Source organism: Myxocyprinus asiaticus, chromosome 19 (assembly GCF_019703515.2).
Source record: "Myxocyprinus asiaticus isolate MX2 ecotype Aquarium Trade chromosome 19, UBuf_Myxa_2, whole genome shotgun sequence".
Classification (NCBI taxonomy): Eukaryota; Metazoa; Chordata; class Actinopteri; order Cypriniformes; family Catostomidae; genus Myxocyprinus; species Myxocyprinus asiaticus.
The window spans coordinates 45,636,033-45,660,527 of record NC_059362.1 but is presented as its reverse complement, the minus strand read 5'-3'; the positions used below and the strand labels follow the sequence as shown (position 1 = coordinate 45,660,527).

Sequence of the window (24,495 nt, the reverse complement as noted above, 5' to 3'; positions counted from 1 at the left end):
GAGTGTGTGTTTGTGAAACAACAGTGGCATTATGTAAACAAACTGCCATTTAAAGGGTTAAAATCCTGAAAATGAAGTTATTTATTTTTTTTAATCTGACACTGCACAAAAAATAATAATGCATCAAAATCAATGTTGTTGCTAATCATTGACATATCCCAGACTGTGATAATAATAATAATAATAATTTAAAAAAAAATCCCCCTTAGCATTTAGTATATGGTAAATAATTCTTTTCTTTTTTTTTTTTTTTGTATTTTCATTAAAAAACAACAGTGGCATTATGTAAACAAACTGGCATTTAAAGGGTTAAAATCCTGAAAATGAATGAATATTTGGTAGTTATAATCAGGACTGATGTTTGTTTAAAAAATTAACTAATTGAAAGTGGAAAATAGTATTAATATATAACATTATTATAGCAGTTTTTTGACGCGGACATTTTTGTCCTCTAAGGACCTCTTGAGTAATTTTTTTTTAAATGTACGCACAAGGGTTGAAAAATATATTTTACTACCACATGAAACTATGTGGGTGGTATTTCCTTTATGTATAGAAAGTATTGTGATAAAGAAACTGATGAAATAAAGCAGAACGAGTTGGGCTAGTTCCCCCAACAAAGTGCTAGCCTAGCTTATTTCTTACTTAGATGATAAACTAGGTTTAAACTGTGTGAGGAAACTAGCCCTAAAGTAAATTACTAAGAACAATTCTCCTCCAACTAACCAGACATGAACTATTAACCAACCAGCAAAACACTGAGCCAATTGCCAAGTTAGCACGCTAATAGCTTAACTGCTGCTCCCTTCATATGGACAAGTTCCTTGATTTTTACTGACTTTCTTTATTCATACTCAATATTTAACATTACAAATGTCCATCAGAGAGTACTCAGTGCTTATTGTGATACAGTACCCACGTTTGTGAGCCAAATGCATTGTTTTAAATCGAGAATGCTATGCTAAATGAATATTAGCTGGTTGGTCTGTATGCATTGTATAGTTAGTTAAGAAAAGTCTACAGTTTGGTCAAATACAAAAACATGTATTTGGGACTTTTAGTGTTGTCTTTTAGGGCATACATACATACATTTTATATATATATACACATATATATATATATATATATATATACATACATATATATATATACATATATATATATATACATTTTATATATATATATATATATATATATATACACACATTACATATATGTATATATATATATATATATACATATATATATACATACATACATTTTATATATATACACATACATATACACATACATACATTTTATATATATATATATATATATATATATATATATATATATATATATATATATATATATAAAGGCTCAAAAGTACTTAATCTTTTGAAAAGTGACATTAGCACGGTGCACTGTGCAGTCAACAGATACTCAATTGATGTTCAGTTTGTAGTCCTAAAACATGAAAAATTATTAAAAAAAATAAAATAAAAAAATAAGCCATGCGTTATAGTCAGATGCGTTATATCTCTATAGATTTCCAGTCTTTGGCCAATGCCAAACGTGGCAATATGCTGGTCTGTAACATAATGGTTTCAATACAATAACAATATAAAGACCAATGAGGAGTTTTGTTGCCAAAACATCAAGGTATATCCATCTTTTTACATCAGAAATCATCATACCCCAGATAGCACATGTACATCTCAGAGATGTCTGTTTTAGATTTTTTCATCTGGAAAGCATCCCTGATAGCACACGAACATCTCCCAGACATCTATTTGATGCGTGCGTTTACATCTGGAAGATGTATTTTTTAGGTTGTTTGCTCATCTGCAATACGTCTAGGAGACGTTTCTTCTCGGATGTTAATCAGACATTCGGCAGATGTATTTGAGACGTGTAACATCAAACATTTAGAATGTTTGTAAATCTGATCTTTGTAAGATGTTCAGGAGATGTTTATTAAAATGTGATACTTTCCAGATGAAAAGATCTAAAACAAACATCTCAGAGAGGTATGTGTGCTACCTGGGATCACAATCTAATTAACATCTGCTAAACATCTTAAAAAGATCAGATTTACAAACATTCTAAATCATCGTCTCAGAGACATCTGCTGAATGTCGTATTGACATCCGAGAGAAAATGTCTTGTAGATGTATTGCAAATGAGCAAACAACCTAAAAAATACATCTTCCAGATGTAAACACACCCATCAAGTAGACGTCTGAGTGATACACGAGTGCTATCAGGGACATGGCATGTTCAGAATTTAATCCACCAAGTTTCCGAGTTTCCATGTCAAGTTCTCTAGATATGAAGGCGCTGCGTCCCGACCCCTGGACTGGAGATCTGGGATAAAGAGTCTGATATTGCAGGGAATGTAAGAGATGATGCTCCAAATGGAACCGGTCAGCACCACAGCCCAGAAACAGAATTAATGTTATGTCAGTCACATTCTCAGCTGTGGGATTTTTGTTTAGTCTTTGTGCAAAATCTGATTAAGGTGCAGGTAGAGTGGTTTCTTGGTCAGGAGGTTGAGTTTTTTCCTCTTGAAGTCAGTTGGTTTCTTGTACCTAAAATCAAATTGAACAATTGCATTCATGCATTGTGTATTAATATGATCCACAAATATAGAATAATGCATCATCTATTGCTACTCACAGTTCTATAACGATGGGTCCTGGTTTGATTTCATCCATTTCCATGAAAGCAAAACACTTAGTGCTGGTAAATCTTTTCTTGGGTTTGTAGTGTTTGAATTCAAAGAAAATAGCTGCACCTAGAGAACACAGATACACAATATTCCTAAAGTTCAAGTTTAGTGGATACAAAGATACTGGAAAGCGTTGTGACTCTCACTGAACCCACACACTACTAGAGTAAAATGAGACCTTTGGGTAGTTTTTCTAGATGTTTCTGGATTTCTACATTCACACTAAAATGAATGTACGTGTCTTCTTTCTGTGTGGCCACTGGGGTGTCTTGAATTGGGTTCAAATCTATACCATTCAGATCTGAGGAGGGGGAAAAAAGGTAAATATTGGAAAATAATTAGGACTTTAAATCTGGACTATACTTGGATATCATATATTGTTGTGTTTGGTATGCAGACCTTTAACACTGACTGTAATGTAAGGGTCAATACACTGTCCTGCATCTTTCAGCCCGATCTTCTCTATCGTTAGTGTGAGGAGAGTCATTCCAGGCTCTGAGGGTAAGCGTTGCAACAAAGTACCTGTCAAAATAAATAAATAAAATAAAAATGTAATTATAAACTATATAACAAACTCAAACTAATAATAATAATAATTAAAAAAAAAAAATATATATATATATATATATATATATATATATATATATATATATATATATATATATTTCTTTTTATTTTATTTTTTTTATTTTGCAACAGATTTGTTTGGTGATGTTTCATTTGTGGAAAAATTTTGTGTATTGTAAAACAATCATTTATGGGTGTTTCTTTAGCTTTGGGCACTTTTAGCACTGTAAGTTCTCGTTAAAAAAAAAAATTTCACCTCGTAGGTCCTCGTGGTGGCGCGGTTACTCACCTCAATCCGGGTGGTGGAGGACAAGTCTCAGTTGCCTCCGCTTCTGAGACCGTCAATCCGTGCATCTTATCACGTGACTCGTTGTGCATGACACCGTGGAGACTCACAGCATGTGGAGGCTCATGCTACTCTCCGCGATCCACGCACAACTTACCACACACCCCATTGACAGCAAGAACCACTAATCACGACCACGAGGAGGTTACCCCATGTGACTCTACCCTCCCTAGCAACCGGGCCAATTTGGTTGCTTAGGAGACCTGGCTGGAGTCACTCAGCATACCCTGGGGAAAATCACATTTTTAAATATTTTTAAATAAAATGAATGACTAAATTGTCTTGCTAAGGTTAATTTTATAGCTAACATTTGACATTCTTTTAAATAAGGTCTCTTACATAAGGGCATCAATTATTGCTCCGTTACCATGTGTGGAAAAATCAGTTTGTAGGGAGATTTTGTTAGATTCTCTCTTCTATTTCAGAGCAGGATCTAATTAAAATTGTACATCAGTTGAAACCATCCAGCTGTGGTAAGTATGTTGTTCCTTTAAGACTTTTCAAGGAAGTTATTGTGACTTTAGGCTCTTCTTTGTTGTCTGTACTATATAGCTCACTTGTGTCAGGATGTGTTCCAGAGGATTTAACGACTGCGATAGTTCAACCGCTTCTGAGGATTCCCTCATTAGATCCTTCGGTTGCTAATAACTAAAAACCAATCTCAAAATTATCTTTCATCTCTAAAATAATAGAGAATGCAGTAGTTAAACAACTGTAGGAAGTAGTGAAGGATAACAATATTTTTGAGAAATTTCTGCCAGGTTTTAGAGAAAATCACAGTACAGAAACTGCCATACTTAGGGTGACCAATGACTTATTGATGGCAGAAGATGCTGGAGAGTGCTCCATTTTAGTGTTGCTTGATTTAACTGCTGCATTTGATACAGTTAATCATTCAGTTTTAATTGATACATTAAAGAGATGGGTGGGAATATCTGGGGTGGCTTTAGACTGGTTTGTTTCTTATTTGTCGAATAGGACATTTGTAGTGTCTGTTGGAGTTGAGAAGTGCTCCTCTTCAACAATAAATTGTGGTGTCCCGCAAGGATCACTGTTAGGGCCAATTTTGTTTTCTTTTATATATATGTTACCTCTTGGTTCTGTGATTTGAAAATACAACATCAAGTTTCATTGCTATCCAGATGACCTAAAGTTATATTTGTCGTTGAATCCCAATAATATGTCTAGTTTAAATGTTCTTCAAGCTTGTATAGCAGATATGAAAACTGGATTGCATGTACATTTCTGCAGTTAAATTCTGATAAAACAGAGGTTGTTATAATCGGTCATCGGTCAAGTCAGATTGAGTCAACACTTAATCAGTTGGTTCCAAATATACAGCAGGTGGTGAGAAATTTAGGCATCTATTTTGACACAAATGTAAATTTTGAATATCACGTCAGGAAGTTATTTCAGTCTTGTTTTTATCAGCTAAGAAACATTTCCAATGTGAGACAGGCTTTTAATTTTAGGGATACAGAGAAGCTTGTTCATGATGTTATTTAATCTTGCATTGATTATTGTAATGCACTGTTTTCAACTTTAAATCAACGCACTTTAGCACGGTTACAATCAGTGCAAAATGCGGCAGCTAGACTTTGGACACAAACTATGTCTTTTAATCATATAACTCCAGTTTTATCTTCTTTGCATTGGTTACCAATTCATTTTAGGGTTGATTTTAAGATTTTATTAATTACACATAAAGCACTACATGGTTTGGCAGCAGATTATTTTGCAGAACTTTTAAGACCTTATGAAACAGTCTTAGATCTTCTTGTCGTGAACTGTTGGCTGTTCCATGATACAAGAAAACCAAAAAAAGGTGATAGAGCATTTGTAGTAAAAGTCCCTACGATTATGGAACAGCCTGCCCTGGGATATCTGCTGAATCTGTGTCTGTTTTTAAGTCTCGTTTAAAAACTCATTTGTATAAACTTGCTTTTACTCCTTTGTGAATTTTTGTTTTTACCTTGTGCTTTGAGTGTGTTTTGATTTTATATTTTGTGAAACATTTTGTGCTAATTCCTAAAAGGTGCTATATAAATAAAGTTATTATTATTATATTATTATTATTATTATCCTAAATACAATGAAATAATATTTTCACCTTTTTTGTGTTATTTGGCAAAATTACAGTTTGAATGGAAATGACGTGCAATGAAAAGTAATATTTCCCTTGATTTTTGACTCATATTTCATCCCAAGCATGCTATTCACTGACATTTCTCTCCACTTGTTTAACAAGTGCACTAACGTGCAAAAAAACACTATTGGGGCAAAATTGTTTGGTGTGGTGGAAATGACATCACAACTGTTGGACAGCTGTCATTTTTGACAAATAGATAGAAATAATTTTCACACAATAAACACTGAAATGGCTTATGTTTATTCCACTCTTTGTTTAGATTATTTTAGTTTTAAACATGTAATAATGTGTATTTTAGAATGTATTTTCATAGTTTAATATTGAAAGTCTAGGTATGGGACAGTACTATCTGTATATAAAAATGTATTTGAAAAGTAAATAAATTATGAATGCATAGTACACAGTAAACAGTTTCTAACACACACGCACGCACATGCCCGCACACACATATATATATACATATATAAAAGTTTAAATCTGTTAGTTTTAATAAAAAAATAACCCCTGAAATATAAAATTGCTCTAAGCTGAAGAAACACTTTTAAATGGCATGAATTTAAGATCTTACTATTAGTGGACCTTATTAATATTATATACTAAATTGAAGAAATCTTTATATTACAGTGGTAGGTCAATGTCTATTGGATGAAATTATTATTACAGTAACAGAATGGTCATATAAAATGCAAGACAATTAAATGCAGCTGAAGTTTCAGCACTGTGGGGCCACAAAATGAAGCACCTGGCACTCTAGGGGGGAATGATGGTGTCGAACCCGCACCAGTACCAGCATCCAACTCCTCCTCCACCTCTAGGTTTTCCTCCTCTCCCGGTGCAAGAATTTTCCTTAAGGGAATGAGGACAGAAAATTAATGATCAATCATTTTATCTGCAAAAACTCCAGTTCAATCAATCACTTCAGCTGTGAAAGAACAAGAGACACAGTTGGAAAATAGATGAACGACCAAAATCTTCATAACTCTGAGTTTGTACTACTAACATTAATTACCTCAAAGGCACAGGCTGGACATCAAAAGGGAAATCTTTGTTGAAAGTCAGAATGTTCTTAATAACTGTTGAGAGACAGAAAAATAATAATAATGATATATATGGCTAAGACATATCAGTTCTCTAAATATTTAAACAGTTATTTTTTTAATTAGTATATATCCACATATGTACATACTGGGTTCCAGTTTTTTCAGGTCTTCTAACTTGAACTCCTCTTGAGATTGTGTGCACTAACAAAAACAAACATTAGAGAATCAGAGCTGATAAATCACCACAAACGTTAAGAACACTAATAAACAAATAATTCAAAAAAATCAGGTGACAACCCATAAGAATACTAACCTGTAAAGCTGCACTTCGCATTTCAAGACATGCTGCAAATTTTCCAATATTTTTCTGGCAAAATAAAAACAATAATATTTGTGAGATAACAAAAGAGCAAGAGGGCAGTTTTTTTTAATCAGTTCATCATGATTTACTGCTGTATCATTTAAAGCTGCACTACGTAACTATGTGCTCTCTAGCGACATCTGTGGTTGAAACTTAAAACTGCAAGCAATTTGTGGAAGAACACTTTACGTCAGTCGTGTTTGGGCACTGATCTTCTGGCGGATGAATCTCATGATTTGAGCTTTGCCTGTGTGTGATCATGACTGGAGATATTCAGAGCCAGAGTCATAACGTGCTATTCTCATGTTGATATAATGTTACACGATTAAACATTTAAAACTGAAATATTACTTGCTTTGATGAAGATAAACAACACTCCTATTCACATATTTTGAATGAATGAATTTTACACTTATAGTGCTTTTCTGACAGTACACTGACAGCGCTTTTACATAAAGAACAGGGGATTCAATCACCTTTATCTTTAGCTCAGTGGTAAAATACGCTGGCTACCACCCCTGGAGTTTGCTAGTTCGAATCCCAGGGCGTGCTGAGTGACTCCAGCCGGCTTCCTAAGCAACCAAATTAGCCCGGTTGCTAGGGAGGGTAGAGTCACATGGGGAAACCTCCTCGTGGTTGCTATAATGTGGTTCATTCTCGGTGGGGTGCGTGGTGAGTTGAGTGTGGTTGCCGCGGTGGATGGCGTGAAGCCTCCACACGTGCTATGTCTCCGTGGCAATGCGCTCAACAAGCCACGTGATAAGATGCGCGGGTTGGCGGTCTCAGATGCGGAGGCAACTGGGATTCGTCCTCTGCCACATGGATTGAGGCGAATCACTACGCCACCACGAGGACTTAAAAGCACATTGGGAATTGGGCATTACAAATTAGGGAGAAAAGAAAAAACACACCGTACTACACATCAATTTAAGGGGTGATACTTGTGATATGGCTGATACGAGTCCAATGGAAGACTTTATTATTTCAATATTATATTGTACAGCCTCAGTTGATAATGCAAGTGAACCGTAATACTACAATAGTATGTTTATGTAATGCTCACAATAACACCGTAAACTAAAAACATAAAATGAGGATTCAATAATGATTGGGATGAAATCTACTTTATTAAACATGAAGATAATATGCATAAAAATGCAATATAACAGTTACAAGAAGTCAATTTCAGAAGTCATAAATATTAGTAAACATATCACAGTAACTTCCCCCGACATGTAGACACATCGCGATCAATTGAAACACGAGTAATGTGCGATTCATACAAGCTATGACAACCCTACCAGACAACATATCCAAGCATTATAGCAGGTAAAAAACTTCGCCAAATGGATAACAGATAAACATCCATCTAGACTGTTACGATGCTGTCCGGAACTGTGTGAGTGTGACTGAACTGTAGTTTCTTTCTTCTGTTTAATGGCTATTCGTAAACTAAATTAGTGCATTACCGCCATCTACAGTTTACATGGGAACGAGACAGCCGGTTCTTCTTTCCTATGTTCATGGACATGATGTCATGAGCTAGCAATTTCGTGCCAAATCGAATCCCACAGCTCAAAATACAAATCATTTTTATAGACTTACTGTAATGAATCGGGGTAAGGTAAGAACATTGTTTTGAAAACTGGTTGTTTATATACGCAATCAGTAATAGTGGTCGACCGATATATTGCCGAGGCCGATATTCAGACATTTTTTAATTATCGCATCGGCCGATAAATTTTCCTGTTTGGCCGGTTTGTTTCTTGAGGGCTCTGAGAATCGCCTGCTTGCATGTGAAGCGACTGAGACATGTAAACGACCAGTCACAGTTCATTTTGTTGTTACGTGCCATCGTGTTACTACAATAATAGACCGGTGTGCAACACAGTGTCATTTAAACGGTTTGTATATCAGAGCAGCGGCAGACGCGTTTGAGCTCATAATGTTAAAGTGCTCACATGTTTCACTCTCCCTCTCTTTCCTCAACAGTTCCCTGTAACTTTTAACTGTGTTCTCTAATGATAAAGGCAAATATCAATAAAATTAATATCATATACAGTCTGCAAATATGGGCATATCTCATTTAAACAGATATAATAAACTAACCTCACACAACTTGAGCAGATCCAGCATCCTGTGGAGCACTCATTTATTTACCTCTAAAGCACATAATCTAACAGTCTCTCCTCAACAGTTCCCTGTTACTTTTCTAATGATAAAAGGCAAATATCAATAAAACTTGTATTATATACCGTTTGCAAATATGCAGATATCTCGTTTCAACAGATGTCATTCACGAACCTCACGAAAATCCAGCGTTTTCTTCCCGTCGAGCGCTCATCTACAGTAATATCTTCCTCTGAAGTGCATATTCTATCAACCAGAATCAAAAACTTCAGAATCAGGACCAAAAGTTCCTCTCATTCACAAATCATGACGGTCACTTCATGACAATCCAAGTAGGCGCGATCCAGGCCATTTAAACTGTCAGGAGATTGCTGCTCGCTGCCCGGATATCGGCATCAGTCATTAAACCCCATATCGGTCAACCACTAATCAATAATGGCAATTTGCTCATTTTTAACCAGAAAATCTTACATAGTGCAGCTTTAAATAGTGATTGACAGCTGTCACCATACCTTCTGTTCCTCTGTAAAATCATGCGAGTTTGATGACTGCACTTCTTTCTGCAGTTGCCTCGCAAGTCTGATGAAACATCACAGTAATCGGTCAGTAAATGACACAATGTTGTTTTTATCATTACTAGAACTGAAACTGACATCTGCATTCACATTTCTTTTAGTTGCATTAGTGCATTTTGTCCTCATTAAAAAAAATTTTTTTTTAAAAATTAATACTCCTTAAGAAATAGACACTACATTTAAAACACATGTATAAAATCATAGCCATTCACATAAGACTCCAGGCATATCAGTAACCTTAAAAAAAACGGTTTATATTCTACATGGAGAGGGTCCCCTCATGGGGGCTGCCATGTTAGGATCACATGACCAGTAACTGCCCTGTTATTGGATACTTTTACTCAATCGATTAAAGGCTAAAAGTAGAACATTTCTACATTGACATCAGTAACTGAAAACTTTTGCGCTTGAATGATAGTGCATCCCCTCCCCTAAGTGTCAGTTTATGTCCAAGACGACATAAACACTAAAATTACTGAGTGCACCTTTAAATACACTTCAAATGCAGCTGTGAACCTTGTATTTTATGAGAGCAAATGTGCTTAAACTATTATAAACCCATAAAGAAAGGCAAAACTACAGCTTGAAATGCAGAAGGAAGAAAATAGTTGTGTTTGAACAGCATTGACCTAAATGGCATTAATTCAGATGAGCACAGACACAGTAAAACTCCACCCAATGCTGGAGGAGGGTGTGGCGCGCGACACATAATGCAAACAGGCTGTCAGACAGTTATGTACTCACTGCATCTTATGCACATCAAGCATGCATTTCATGCATTTAATGTAACACTGCATGATCATGCACAATAAAGTACAAATAACCCAACAACGAGTACGTGTGGCGGGAAATACATAATAACTTTGTCAATGCAATACATCACTTGTCATTGATGGAATGCAATGAGTTCTATTTGTATTGCTTGAGGGAAAAATGCACTTATGCACTTTTCACCCGGTCTTAATCAGAGATTGCAGAAGATTTGCATACATTTTTATCATAAACGCGCAACTTACATTTGATATTCATCGATGGCTTCTACCAGCTGTCCCCACGAATCAAAGTCCGTGCCCTTTTTAAAACTCGCGTGCCACTTCTGGACGGTCTTGGTGACATCTGACATCTTCTCGGGTTAAAGTTGCACGAAAGGTTTGCGGTCGGTCATCGCTGGGGAAGTTTTATTTCCAGCGCACCGCCTGTGAGACTCACTGGGCTCCGGATGCACCGGTGGCACTGACACACACCGACACAGGCCTGATGCGCGTGCAACCAAACTACCTGCCACAGAGACCGGAAGCCGCGCCCACGGAGCGTTTTCAGAATAAAAGTCAGGACATGTCTTGAGGGATGAGGTAAATTTCTCACTGATAGTTTCAGAAAATCCCAGATAATAAAAAAACAATATAGAAATGTGAGAATTATGCCATGTTTGTATGAAGCAGGTAATAAATAAATAATCTAAAAAATAAATCTAAATAAAAATACAACAACAAAAAATACTGTTTGTGTATTCATCGTATTTGAAATTTTTGGAAAAACCATAAACAATATAATTTATTAAGCTCTCTGGTATTTATTTATTTTGATGCAGTGTAGTAGGACAGTACATTAGAAAATCACTAACAAAATGTACTAAAAGTACCATGGTACGATTATGATTTTCATGTACCATCGTAAATTCATGGAATTCTTTGATTTACTATGACACATTACTACAGCACTGACATAATATCTAATTATATACAATATCTTAAACTCACGATGACAAGAAGAAAAAAATGTCTAAGGTATTATGACCTTATTATTCTTTCCGAATGAGCACTTCTGTTCTTTATTTTTATTTTTATTTAATTACATATTAATTACATACGTATGTATGTATGTATTTATATATATATATATATGTGTGTGTGTGTGTGTGTGTGTGTGTGTGTGTGTGTGTGTGTGTGAAAAATAAAAGTAAATAATAGTAAGTTTTAAATATTTATGACTTGAAAAAATATATTTAAAAATTATTTGTTTATGTAATGTGCGAATTTGATGAAAATATTAAAGAAACAATTCTGTTTATTACCTTTAAGCTGTTTATACTTACATACATATATATATATATATATATATATATATATATATATATATATATATATATATATATATATATATATATATATATGTATGTATGTAAGTTTTATATATATATATATATATATAAGGAATTTATTGCATTGTCAAGCCACAAAGTTTAGAAACCCACGCAACATCAAAGTAATTACGTCAGTGTGGTTTAAATCGATGGGCGTGTCAATTACGTCACTGGAGATGCGTCATACAGGAAGAACGTTCATTGTTTTGGCGTTTCCTGATCTGCATCTGTGGAGTCTCGCCCATTAAAAAACAACAACAACAAACATCTGAAAGTCGATACATTTCTGGTACAAACACATCTATTTCGATTTATCCTAGCTTTATAAGACTCTGTTGTCAGAATTAATTCTGTAGCTTCTGTGTTTACACCTTTCATTGTTTGCTGTTTTAATTTATTGACAAAATTAAACTCGAATATCGATGTATGCTCGTATTAAGACTATAAAGCGTCATTCTAGATGGTTTTTAACTAATGTTGAGTGGATTTCTGTGTCTAAATCATATAAAACTGATGATAAACAGGCCGAGATTATTTAAATAGAGCTGCCTTATCAAATGACACATTGATTATTCAGACAGCACTTGTACTATTGAATTGTTGTGTAATTCATAAGGATTTTGTGCTAAATTAAAGTTTTCTGTACACCAGAAGTCCACAGTGGTAATTTGCTTTGTCATTTACCTCCATTTGTATTTTTAAAACATTCATCTTCATCAATGTAAAGATGATTAGAGCACCTTTAGTGTCTGGTTGCCTCATATCTCTATTTACACCTATAGAAACTTATGCAAAGATTGAGATAATACAGGTCACTAAAGGTGTCAGGTGCATTCTTGAGTAAACATCAAGAAATGACCATTGAAATTAAACACCAAATGACTCACTTTCCAGAAAATTGTAAAAATACTCAGAGTGGTAGTCTTCAGCAACTCTAGTTGCCCGAGAGCTAATAAATTAGTTATTAATGATTAATAAATTGGTTATGAACCAATATTTGTTTCTTCTTGTCTAGGTATCTGTCACCATGACTCACTGGTTCCACCGAAACCCCCTGAAAGCAACAGCACCCGTGTCCTTCAACCTGTATGGAGTGGCATCCAGCCCTGCTGCCAATAAGATCTGCAAGTGAGTACAAGCTACAGTATTAGTTGCTGATGTATTTATGTATATCAACAGTTTTTTCAGAGACATGTTTAATCTGTTTCAGTGACCTGAGAACGGCACGGGCCAGGCTGCTGGACATGTTCACAGATGCCACGTGTACACCTGAGATCATGAAGAAAGCCAGTGATGAATATTTTGCTCTTTTACAGGGTCAGTTTACAGGGTCTGGTCCCATATTTCCATTTTGCTGATGATACTGTTTGTTCATTTACATTTGCAACTTTTTGCTGCTCTATATTTCCTAATATGTGAAGGTTTCATTTTGCCGCTGGATGGAACCACACAAGAGAACAAGCTTCGCTTTATCCAGAACTTCAAATGGACAGACACTTTACAGGGAAATATTGCAAGGTAATCCTGTAATATTTCAATTTTACACAAATATATAGTTATTTCTTAAAACATGATCTAATTTGGGGGGGGCCTGGGTAGCTCAGTGAGTATTGACTCTGACTACCACCCCTGGAGTCACGAGTTCGAATCCAGGGCGTGCTGAGTGACTCCAGCCAGGTCTCCTAAGCAACCAAATTGGCCCGGTTGCTAGGGAGGGTAGAGTCACATGTGGTAACCTCCTCGTGGTCGCTATAATGTGGTTCTCGCTCTCGCTCTCGGTGGGGCGTGTGGTGAGTTGTGCGTGGATGCCGCGGAGAATAGCGTGAAGCCTCCACGGTCTCCTCGTCTTCGTGGTAACGCGCTCAACAAGCCACGTGATAAGATTGCGCGGATTGACGGTCTTAGACGCAGAGGCAACTGAGATTCATCCTCCACCACCCGGATTGAGGCGAGTCACTACGCCACCATGAGGACTTAGAGCGCATTGGGAATTGGGAATGCCAAATTGGGCAGAAAAAAAAAACATGATCTAGTTTAAAAGTAACCTTCTCTTTTTTCAGTGCTCAGCAGGATGCAGTTTTTGAGTTTGTGTCAATGGCATTTAATGTGGCCCTCTGGTACACTAAGTTTGCATCCAGGCGGGCCGGAAAGGAAAAGTAAGTTTCATTTGTGTCCTGCATACTTGAGCATCATTTTAATAGTTGGTTAAAGTCATTTCTCAAGCTTTGCATCTTTTTTTGTAGCATCACAGAGGACGAGGCCAAAGATGTTCACAAGAGTTTGAAAATCGCTGCTGGTATATTTAAGACTCTTAAGGTAAATTCTGCCTAATACTTTCTCTTGTGAAAGAGTCACAGGTTGTTAATTAAAGTAATAATCCACAAGAGTCCGAGAAATACAGGAATTTTACTTTAAAGTGTATAACTACAGTCTTGACCAACTCAAAGTAGATATCGTTTGAAAGTTTAGAAGCTCTACTTTCCAATGCATGTAGACATTATGACCAAAACTGAACAAGTGCTTTGAAATGTGCCGACAAATCAGAAGTGTTACGTTTTGATCATTTATAAAAAAGAAAAAAAATATTGCACTGTACATATTATTGTAATCAGTAAAAACATCAGACTGATCAAATAGCCATGTGTCATATGTTGTTGGAAAGCTCTCAAAGAGTAGAATACAACCAGCCTATTTGTTTTACTCACAGACAAAAATATAGCGAGTAACAGCTAAGTATATATCTTTGACAATTATGTTGATGTTGCTTATAAGCCGCATTTTGGCTTATAACTTCACGAAACATAACCGGAACATAAAATATCACAGGAGGCGATTATCTTTCAAATGAGCCCACACACAAGGTAATCAGATGAATAGATCATTAGATAATCCACATGAAGCACAATGTGCACACAGCATCTGGCATCTCGCAATCTTGCTGAAAATACGTTAGCTTTCCTGGATCAGATGATGTCATCAGAAATGATGTAGCATCATGGAACGCTAAACCAAACACATTGGGTACAGATTGGTGCAAAAATCATCCATATTTAGGCAGAGAGACATGTGATTGGTGACTGTTACATATGACCACCAGGAGATGGCGCCAAGTACATGACACAGAGTCAATGATGACTCAAATGGCACAGAATGAAACTCGTTCTGTAAAATTTCATTACTAAAATCATGTCTGCATGCTATGCAAACCTTTAGTCATTGTTGTGTTTGCATGTGTAATTAGTTCTCATGTACAATTATTATGTTTTATTTGTTTGGAGAGGCTTTTTGGACACTAGGAGACACTATGTACACTAGGATAAATAATTTTTGTAATGCTGTAACATTTGATTGCTTTGTCGTATGAACACAAAATCTTTCTCAGATACAGTTGACATGATTGGGAACAAGTTTTTCTGAGCCTCCTTATTTACATATAGAGATATATAATGTCAAATAAGAAAAAAAAAGTACATTTTTGGTTAAATTTGTTTCGTGATTTTTCAGCAGTTTCTTAGGCTGAGAGTCTCATAATGTACCATAATCTATATCATTGAAAATGTTGAAAACATTTTCTTTTCAATGATACCAAACTCTTGACCTTCCTTGTTTTTGTTTTTTTTGGGGGTTTGTTTTTGTTGAGTTATAAGCTTTTAATTTTGGGTGTGCCACTGAAACAGGAAATCTTTCAAAACATCCTCAGAGCTTAAAGGGTTAATGAGGGAATGAACTACAATCCCATGAAGTGTTGCGAACGATGCAATCAAACTAAAATCGATGGAAATATATAAAATTATTGATTTAAAGTAGTTTAATTTAAGTGTAGAAGCAATATATTTAAAGAATACTGCAAAATGTTCATATATATATATATATATATATATATATATATATATATATATACTAATGTATAAATTATTTGAGACTGTAGGGAGCCCGATTCGACTGCGTCATTCACAGTGCATCATTGGAGTGGGTGGTCGTTTGGTTCTATTAATTACAAAGCTGGCAAGACAAATGTATTTGCACCACTGGAAAAGTGTTTATGACCTTTGACTTGTGTAAAGCTTGGGTTTTCTATTAAATCCTGTGTTGTGCTTCCTTTCAGGAGACTCATATTCCTCGTCTGATCACTCCAGCAGAGAAGGGTCGAGATCTGGAGCCCCGAGTCATTGACGCTTACATTGTTCAGAGTCAAGCTGAGGCTCAGGAGGGTAAATAATCCCTGTTTAAACTGACAGTACTGATCACATTAGTGCTTATTTGTTTGTATGTAATTTGGGTTCACATGTCTTTGTGTTTAGTGACCATTGCCAGAGCCATTGAACTGAAGCACAATGTCTCCCTGATAGCAGCACTGTCGTATGAGACGGCAAACTTCTACCAGAAGGCCGGTGAGTTAAAACATTCTTTTGTTGCTACTGACATTGTCATTTAAAGGAATAGTTAACCCATCAATGAAAATCTCCTTATGTTTCTCTAAACAACACAATTGTTATTTTACAATTATTTTCTGTGGAACACAAAATGAGAGGTTTAGCGAAATGTACGTGCTGCTTTTTTCCATACCATGAAAGTGTATGGTGACCAAAAAGGACATATTTTTGGGTGAGGAGTTTATGGACCCTTTTTACATTTCTGGTTTTGGAACGTGGAAGTAAACTATAGTGGGGTAAACTTCTATAACAGAGAATGGGAGTAGAGGTAGACCAATATATTGGATTTACCGATCAATCGTGCCGTTAGTTGCATTTTGGAACTATTGGTTATCGGTAAAAATCTATGCCGATAGCTTCCAAATGTTCTTTTTTTTTATTCCTCCGTTTTCCGCTTAAAACGTGGAATGGCTTAGTTCTACAGTATAACAGCGGCCTCTAGAGGGGAAATAAAATGATCACTGACCCCTCGTGGGGATTTTCTGTATCTAAATCTGTCATCATTGACAGATCATTTTATTTTCTCACTTCAGTGCATATTTTGGTATTTTGATTAGACATTCAAGTACTCTAAATTGAAGCGAGAGCATGCAAAAGTAAAAATGCCACTATGAAAAAGTAAAAAAAAAAATTTTTGCAAGATTTCCGCTGCTAAATTAAGGCAGAAATGCTTAATTACAGTCTGTGAAATAGCATGCAGACAGGATTTTAGTAATAAGATTTTACAGAATGAGTTTCATTCTGTGTCATTTAGGTCATCATTGAGTCTGTTTCATGTACTTGGTGCCATCTCCTGGTGGTCATATGTAACAGTCACCAATCACATGTCTCTCTGCCTAAATATGGATGATTTTTGCACCAATCTGAACCCAATGTGTTTGGTTTAGCGTTCCATGACGATACATCATTTCTGATGACAGCATCTGATCCAGGAAAGCTAACATGTTTTCAGCAAGATTGCAAGGACATATAGTTATGATTATAACATAGTGAATGGATTTTATTTTTAATTTCTTCTCAGATCACACTCTAAACACGTTGGATCCTGAATGTAGCAGTAAATGGAAGAAATACCTGCAGCTCAAGCAGCACTTCTATATGGCTTATGTGAGTCTTTCTATGCACAACACCCTGTTGTGTCTATGTTGTGATTGCACATTTGACTCATGCATTATAGTATGAACAAACGCCATGCAGTTAGATCATTACAACCGACTCCAGTGATCTTTTAAAAGTTAATGTATTAGTGAAGATTTTTTTTGTGTGTAATCTTTCAAATTCTGTATTTGTTTGTTATTTACAGGCGCACTGTTATCATGGACAGACTCTTCTTGCGGGTGATAAGTGTGGAGAGGCCATCAGATCCCTACAAGAGGCTGAGAAATGTATGGGATTTAACTTAATTTGACTCAAACAAACATATCAGCAATATACAGAGCGCAACAGTCTGGTTCCAGAAGTAAAAATCACATACATTTTTTCCATAGGGAAATAGATTATTAATGAAAGCATATAAACCTTTAAAAACAGACCTATTGTGAGCTCCGAGGTTGTTAATCGGTGGTATATGCTTCTGTTTAAGTCATCAGTCCACGTTATTTCAGTATCTTTTTGTATAAATCGTGATGAAGAACTACACTACCCATGATCTTGAGGGGAAATCCACCAGTCAGAGAATCGCGGTGAGCAAAGTGCGCCAAAAGAGCTCTGCAGCGACCCTCCCCTTTTCTCCCCAATTTGGAATGCCCAATTCCCAATGCGCTCTAAGTCCTCGTGGTGGCGTAGTGACTCGCCTCAATCCGGGTGGCGGAGGATGAATCTCAGTTGCCTCCGCGTCTGAGACCATCAATCCGCGCATCTTATCACGTGGCTTGTTGAGCGCGTTACCACGGAGACATAGCGCGTGTGGAGGCTTCACGCTATTCTCCGCAGCATCCACGCACAACTCACCACACACCCCACCGAGAGCGAGAACCACATTATAGAGACCACGAGGAGGTTACCCCATGTGACTCTACCCACCCTAGCAACCAGGCCAATTGGTTGCTTAGGAAGCCAGACTGGAGTCAATCAGCACACCCTGGATTCAAACTCGCGACTCCAGGTGTGGTAGTCAGCGTCTTTACTCGCTGAGCTACCCAGGCCCCTCTTCCATGTCGCACTTTAAATTATGCAATCAAGTCACTCTCCCTACACTCTCAAACTACTTATTTATTTGTCTATATATTAATATTTAGCAATAGAATTAAAGGAATATTCCGGGTTCAGTACAAGTTAAGCTCAATCAACAGCATTCACGGCATAATGTTGATTACTACCAAAAATAATTTCGACTCGTCCCTCCTTTTCTTTAAAAAAAAGCAAATTGAAGTTACAATGAGGCACTTACAATGGGGCAAATTTTTGGAAGGTTTAAAGGCAGAAATGAGAAGCGTATCATTTTATAAAAGCACTTACATTAATTTTTTATGTTAAAACTCCAGTATTATTTGAGCTGTAAACTCTTATAAAGGATTTTATGAAATTCCGGTTGAAAAAATGAATGAGAAAAAAACTTCCGGAACCAAGACCGCTAAAAAATTGGACGGTCACTGTTGCGCTCTATAATGTTTTATTTGGTATTTTAGTGGACATATTTCCAATTCCAAAATGTATTATGTTTCTGATATATTAATCTCAAGGAAAAAGAAGTTATAGCCACTTTATCAGATTTTATTAACTAAATTTGACCTTTTTGTATTATGTTAATACTGTGGCTTTTAGTCTCAGAATTCTTTGATAGCTTTCTGTCATTTGTTTTGAATGAATCTTTGTGGTGGCAGGTTACTCACGTGCTGAAGCGTTGTGTAAAGAGTACCGTCAGATGAAGGGTCCCGGCAGCACGGCCAAACCCTCCGAACAGCTGTTCTTCAGGAAACTGGGGACATTCATAAAGAACACACTGGAGAAATGCCAGAGAGAAAACGGCTTCATGTGAGTTCACAAATGATGTATGAGATGCTTTAACTTTGGAGTTACTAAATCACAGTTACTAATGCATCACAGGAGATTTATGTCATTTCCTGCACATCTCAAATTCTGTGCTGTGTTTAATAGAATTCTGTGGTGGAAATGACGCTGATGGACTTGCTAATGTCTTGCTAATGCTAACTTAATAGCTAACATTTTATGTATCCTAAAAACACACAATTAAATAATATTTCCCCACTTTTTTTTACACAGTTTGGCAAAATTACAGCTATATTGAAAATGACAGCCAAAATTTTGGACAGAGAGACATGTGATTGGTGACTGTTACATATGGCCACCTGGAGATGACGACAAGTACATGGCACAGACTCAATAGCAAATGAGGGCGTGCTAGTGTGTGCCAGGGCCAGTTGTGTTCCCACTGTCACTTCCGGGGCTTCATCGTACCTCCTTGGGGCCAACGGCCAATGGCCTTTGGCCTGCCGATTACCCTTGGGCCAAACAGGGCCAGCCGGGGATTGAAGCAGGTTTAATGTCAAAGGCAGAGTTTCGCCAAACTTCCCAGGTTAGGGAAATTTTTTTTAATGCGGGGACAGTACAAATCCGTTAAAATGCCCAATGGACAAATCGGTGCCCAAAGAAATTACTTTCCATGGTTTGGTGAACTTTCATAGATAGTGTGCTAGGACATCGTCCCACTGTTAGTAGAGAGACCACTCGGGACACCATGGCAGTTACTATTCTTGCTGTTTACATTCGATATAAACTTGATATTCTTGATAACATAATACCTCAGTGAAATGGGCAGGGTGTGTGACGTTGGCACCGCAGCGCGGTATTAAGGGCGGGTTTTTGGGCAGCGCTGCAGAGTTATTGGGCTGATGGTGGGAACACAGATCGATTTTGGTCTTGCTGTTCGAGGTCCGAGGCTATTGGCCCCGGCTGAGTAGTTGATAGCCCTGTCTTGCATTGGACTGATAGTGGAAAAGTGGCTAATGATGACTCAAATGGCACAGAATGAAACTCGTTCTATGAAATCTCATTACTATTTTTGCACCGATCTGAAATATTTCCCTTGATTTTTCATTGTTTTGTCTCATATTTTATCTCAAGCATGCTCTTCACGGACACTTTTGTCTACTTGGTTAACAAGTACACTAACTTTTGAAAAAAACTTTATTAGGGGCAAAATTGTTTGTTGTTATGGAAAAAACGGTGGGACAAATTGATAGAAATAATTTTCACACAATAAATATTAAAATGGTTTGTTTATTTCACTCTTTGTTTAGATTATAATGGTTTTAAACATGTAATAACTTGTATTTTTATCATGTATTTTGATAGTTTAATATTAAAAGTCTGTGTGTGGGACTAAAAAATAGTCAAATATATACATGAAAGACATTTGAAAAGTACCAGGCCTGGTAAAAAGTTTCTCATTTTAGTTTTAATGTGACATTTATATAACAAAATAAAATAAAAAAACGTGAAATATGTTTGTTTTAATACAAATCAACCCCTGAGACATGAAAGTGCCCGAATTAATTTTTTTACACCCCAGTTACTTCCATAAGGTTCCTGCTGAAGCTCCAGCGCTGGAGTTGAAGGCCAGTTATGGTTTGGCTGAACCAACTCCATTTGAACTCCCGGCTCTCAGCGATCAGTGCACACCTGAAGTCTACGCGACCTTTGACCTCACTAGAGGCCCAAAAGATGACAAGGTCAAACACTTTCCTTCCTATAAACAAGAGCATTTACAGTATGTGATATCTGATAGATAGAGAGACATCTGTATCTGTTTGTTTGCATCTCCAGGCAAAAACAAAGCCTGATGAAGAGATTAAACCAGTGAAGGAGCCCGATCTGAAGCCGCAGAAAGACACGGGCTGTGTGATCTCCTAAACACCTGAAGAAACTTAAACAAACAGGTCCAGCATGTGCAGGAGATGTAGATGAGGGTCTGTTCACTTTGCCTGTAATCAAACACAGTTACTCTATTCTAGTGTAAATCTCTGCCCAAATACATAACAATATAACATAGTGATATAACAGTGGAGTCTGTCTGTGTTTCATCTATAGAAGACAGAATTGAGTATCCAGTCACATATCTGATGGACAATGAATCAATTATGACTGTTTGATTTGCACTTGATTATCTCTTTGTAGTGTACTCCAGATTATTTAAAAGGTTGGTTGGGTTTTTTTCTCCATTCATTAGAGCGTAACTTGTAAAATATTTTAGGAATGTTCATATATTTTATGGCACTGTTGGTCATTGCAAAAGACAAAAAATGCAAATATTAAACCGTCCTTAAGAGTAAATCTCACAAAGAAATATCCAGGTCATATTTCACCCCAAAATCAAAAGTCAATTTTTAAAACCATTAAGATTTTTTTGCATTGTGACATTATTTTCATAACATTTCACAGCCAAATTCTTATGGAAGGCCAAATTACTCCAAATTAAATAATTAAATAAATATTTAAACAAATCATTAAATGCATAAAAAAAATATTTTTTAAACTATAAAATCATAAAATTAATTACAACATACTAACATTACTAAATAAATCAATAAATGCCCCTTGTATTTCATTTTAGCACTTTATTGTGTCCATTTTCATTTTAGAATTATCTTTGGATTGGTTTATTTTTAATTTAAGCACAAGTTACATGTCTTTTCATTTACCTTTTCAGTGTTACAAAAATCACTCAACACTAATGTAATAATTGTATAACTTTTAATGATTTCGTTTGTGGTTTTTATTTCATTTTCTCATGTTCTTAATAATTTATTTAAATGTTAATTTAATGATTTCATTTTGAGTAATTTGGCTCTCCATAAATTCTCATTAATTGAATGCAAAATCGTATATTATATAAAATATTATATATAAATGTACATATATTTTTATAAAAATATTATAAAAATAAAAATACATTCAATTCAATACAATAAATACTACAATGTTGAAACTGAAAATTGTACTTTACAAATATAATGTTGCATTTTAAATATGCAACATTATATATTTTTTTCCCCTTCACATTACAGCAAAGAGAAATGGTGGTTAAAACATGCTTAATTGTTTAGGAAAGTAATATCACAATTTAAATAAATCTTATCAGACCTAAAATTGGCTTTATTTTCTTCATGCATAAAAAAAATCTGGATATATATATATATATATATACACACACACACACATATTACACACACAATTTTAATTTAGTGTGGTTTTGCGGTGAAAGGTGACCCGGACATTACTGGACAGTTTTCATGACATTCACTCTTATAAAAAGCAGTTATTAACAAAATAAAACAACAGACAGCTAATTTGATTGTCACACTCCCTTGTGAAGATGTATAAAGATTATCATCCATAACCCACTTATTGCACTGAGAAATAATATCTGCTGTATGATGAACATTTGTTTGTGGAAGGAGAGGACAAGCACATCTTTATTTTGGGTCACATTAGAAACAAAACCAGCTGTTTTCCATTTTTAATGGAACGCTAACCAGTCAAATTTGATATAGTCAGAGTAGCACATGAAAATAGTCCCAGATCAGGTTATCAAGACTAAACATGTCAGAGTTTGGCACCAGATATCGTCCCCAGCAGAGTGTTGTGTAGTGCCATGTTGATTGGGCAAAGATTATAATCTTACCATCTAAATGTCAGCGTTTAGTGGACTTCCATATGTGGATATATTTAAAGTCATTTTTTCATAAATGCATTTGAATGCAAATTTGAAACATGTCATAAGGATTGTTGTGCTGTAAATACTTTAAAATGCAGTTGTGTCATTTGAAACTCATCTTGATGCCATTTTTCAATTCAGTTGTTTTGTGCTGCATTTATTTGTTTAGTTGTTGTTTTTCCCCCCAAATACTGAACACTGGACTTTTGAGATCATGTCATTGCTGCTCCCTTACTTTTTAGGCCATTCTTTGGAAAACTTCAACAACTAAAGTTGGTAAAATTGTCAAGAAAAGTGCACTTTCATATTGGATACAAATATTTAAGCACAGGTACATAAAATGGTACAATGTTTGAATTGTATGACTTGGTTTACACATTTTAATGGTAATTTTGGCCCCTATTTTAATTCATTCACACTGCAGACTTTGATTTTTGGAATAACACATCGAAAATTGTGTGATCACAATTGTGATCCATTTCATCAAATTACAGATTTTGCTGTATATTTATTTAACACAACTCTGGACACAACAAGACTTTCTTCAGCTGTTTAGATGACACTCCAGGATTTCATTTTGTTACTGTAATTGATTTTTTTTTTAACCTATGCAGTGTTATGGATAGTATTCATCATATACTCACATATAATGATGTCACTGTCATGCATTTAATGGTTTGTCCCATTAAAATCAACTATGTTTGTGTTGCTTTTTTGTGTATGCAATTGCCATGTATCCTGATAGTTATACTAGTTATGGAAATTATTTAAATCATGTTCATAATGTCATAATTGCACTTGAACATTGTACATTTTGTGGTCTAATTTGCAACTGTTGGCATACATCGTAAAAATGTTTCGCACAGTAAGAAACTTGCAAAAGTGTTTGCCAGAACTTTAACGTACATTTATGACTTCTTAGAAATTACAGGGATAAAAATAGCTCTTTGGCTGAACTTTTAATTTTAAATTCCCGATAGAGTCCCATGCAAAGCTCATTAACACCACATAAAGTGTTCATGTAGTCCCAACTCAAATGGATTAAGTAAACTTCCATTTTACAAATTTAACTGGATAGAACGCAATGAAATCAAGTTGTGATAAAAAGTTCTAGAATTGTGTAGCAGCAAAAGATGTTTTGGGGTGTTCGTTAAATTTTATAGGCTAATGTTGAAATACATCACAAGTGAACTTTTAAATGTACTTATAAGCACCATAATAACATCGTTGGTACAAGGGCTAAATGCCTTATGGTTCATCAAAGCACATTTTTATTTAAAAAATTATCAAATGTGGGTGATGGGTAACATACTTTCCGCACAATGGTGACACTTTACAATGAGGTTGTATTTGTTATGGTTA

The 24,495-nt window shown here is 35.6% G+C and overlaps 2 protein-coding genes across 4 annotated transcripts; one reads left to right on the top strand and one right to left on the bottom strand.

Moving 5' to 3' along the window:
- Window positions 1-1,365: 1,365 nt before the first annotated feature.
- aida (axin interactor, dorsalization associated) lies at window positions 1,366-11,174 on the bottom strand. 2 transcript variants are annotated; one of them, XM_051644476.1, is made up of 10 exons: window positions 10,898-11,174; window positions 9,819-9,885; window positions 7,129-7,182; window positions 6,962-7,016; window positions 6,785-6,848; window positions 6,518-6,621; window positions 3,113-3,235; window positions 2,892-3,014; window positions 2,662-2,779; window positions 1,366-2,573 (listed from the first exon to the last, which is right to left on the bottom strand). In XM_051644476.1, exons 1-10 carry the CDS (start codon window positions 11,002-11,004, stop codon window positions 2,477-2,479), a joined length of 912 nt encoding a protein of 303 aa, XP_051500436.1. In that variant the 5' UTR covers window positions 11,005-11,174; the 3' UTR covers window positions 1,366-2,476. The 2 variants fall into 2 exon arrangements, with proteins under 2 accessions (XP_051500436.1, XP_051500437.1); XM_051644477.1 differs by lacking the exon at window positions 9,819-9,885 and having other exon boundaries at window positions 10,898-11,023.
- Window positions 11,175-12,204: 1,030 nt separating this feature from the next.
- Window positions 12,205-23,843, top strand: LOC127409687 (BRO1 domain-containing protein BROX-like). Of its 2 annotated transcripts, XR_007892023.1 has the most exons (14): window positions 12,205-12,313; window positions 13,040-13,152; window positions 13,235-13,341; window positions 13,446-13,542; window positions 14,085-14,180; window positions 14,268-14,340; window positions 16,130-16,235; window positions 16,326-16,415; window positions 17,479-17,564; window positions 17,761-17,842; window positions 19,280-19,430; window positions 20,989-21,148; window positions 21,243-21,385; window positions 21,507-23,843. XR_007892023.1 is itself a non-coding variant. In XM_051644431.1 (13 exons), exons 2-13 carry the CDS (start codon window positions 13,052-13,054, stop codon window positions 21,327-21,329), a joined length of 1,236 nt encoding a protein of 411 aa, XP_051500391.1. In that variant the 5' UTR covers window positions 12,205-12,313; window positions 13,040-13,051; the 3' UTR covers window positions 21,330-23,843. The 2 variants fall into 2 exon arrangements, 1 of the variants encoding a protein (XP_051500391.1); XM_051644431.1 differs by having other exon boundaries at window positions 21,243-23,843.
- Window positions 23,844-24,495: the final 652 nt, after the last annotated feature.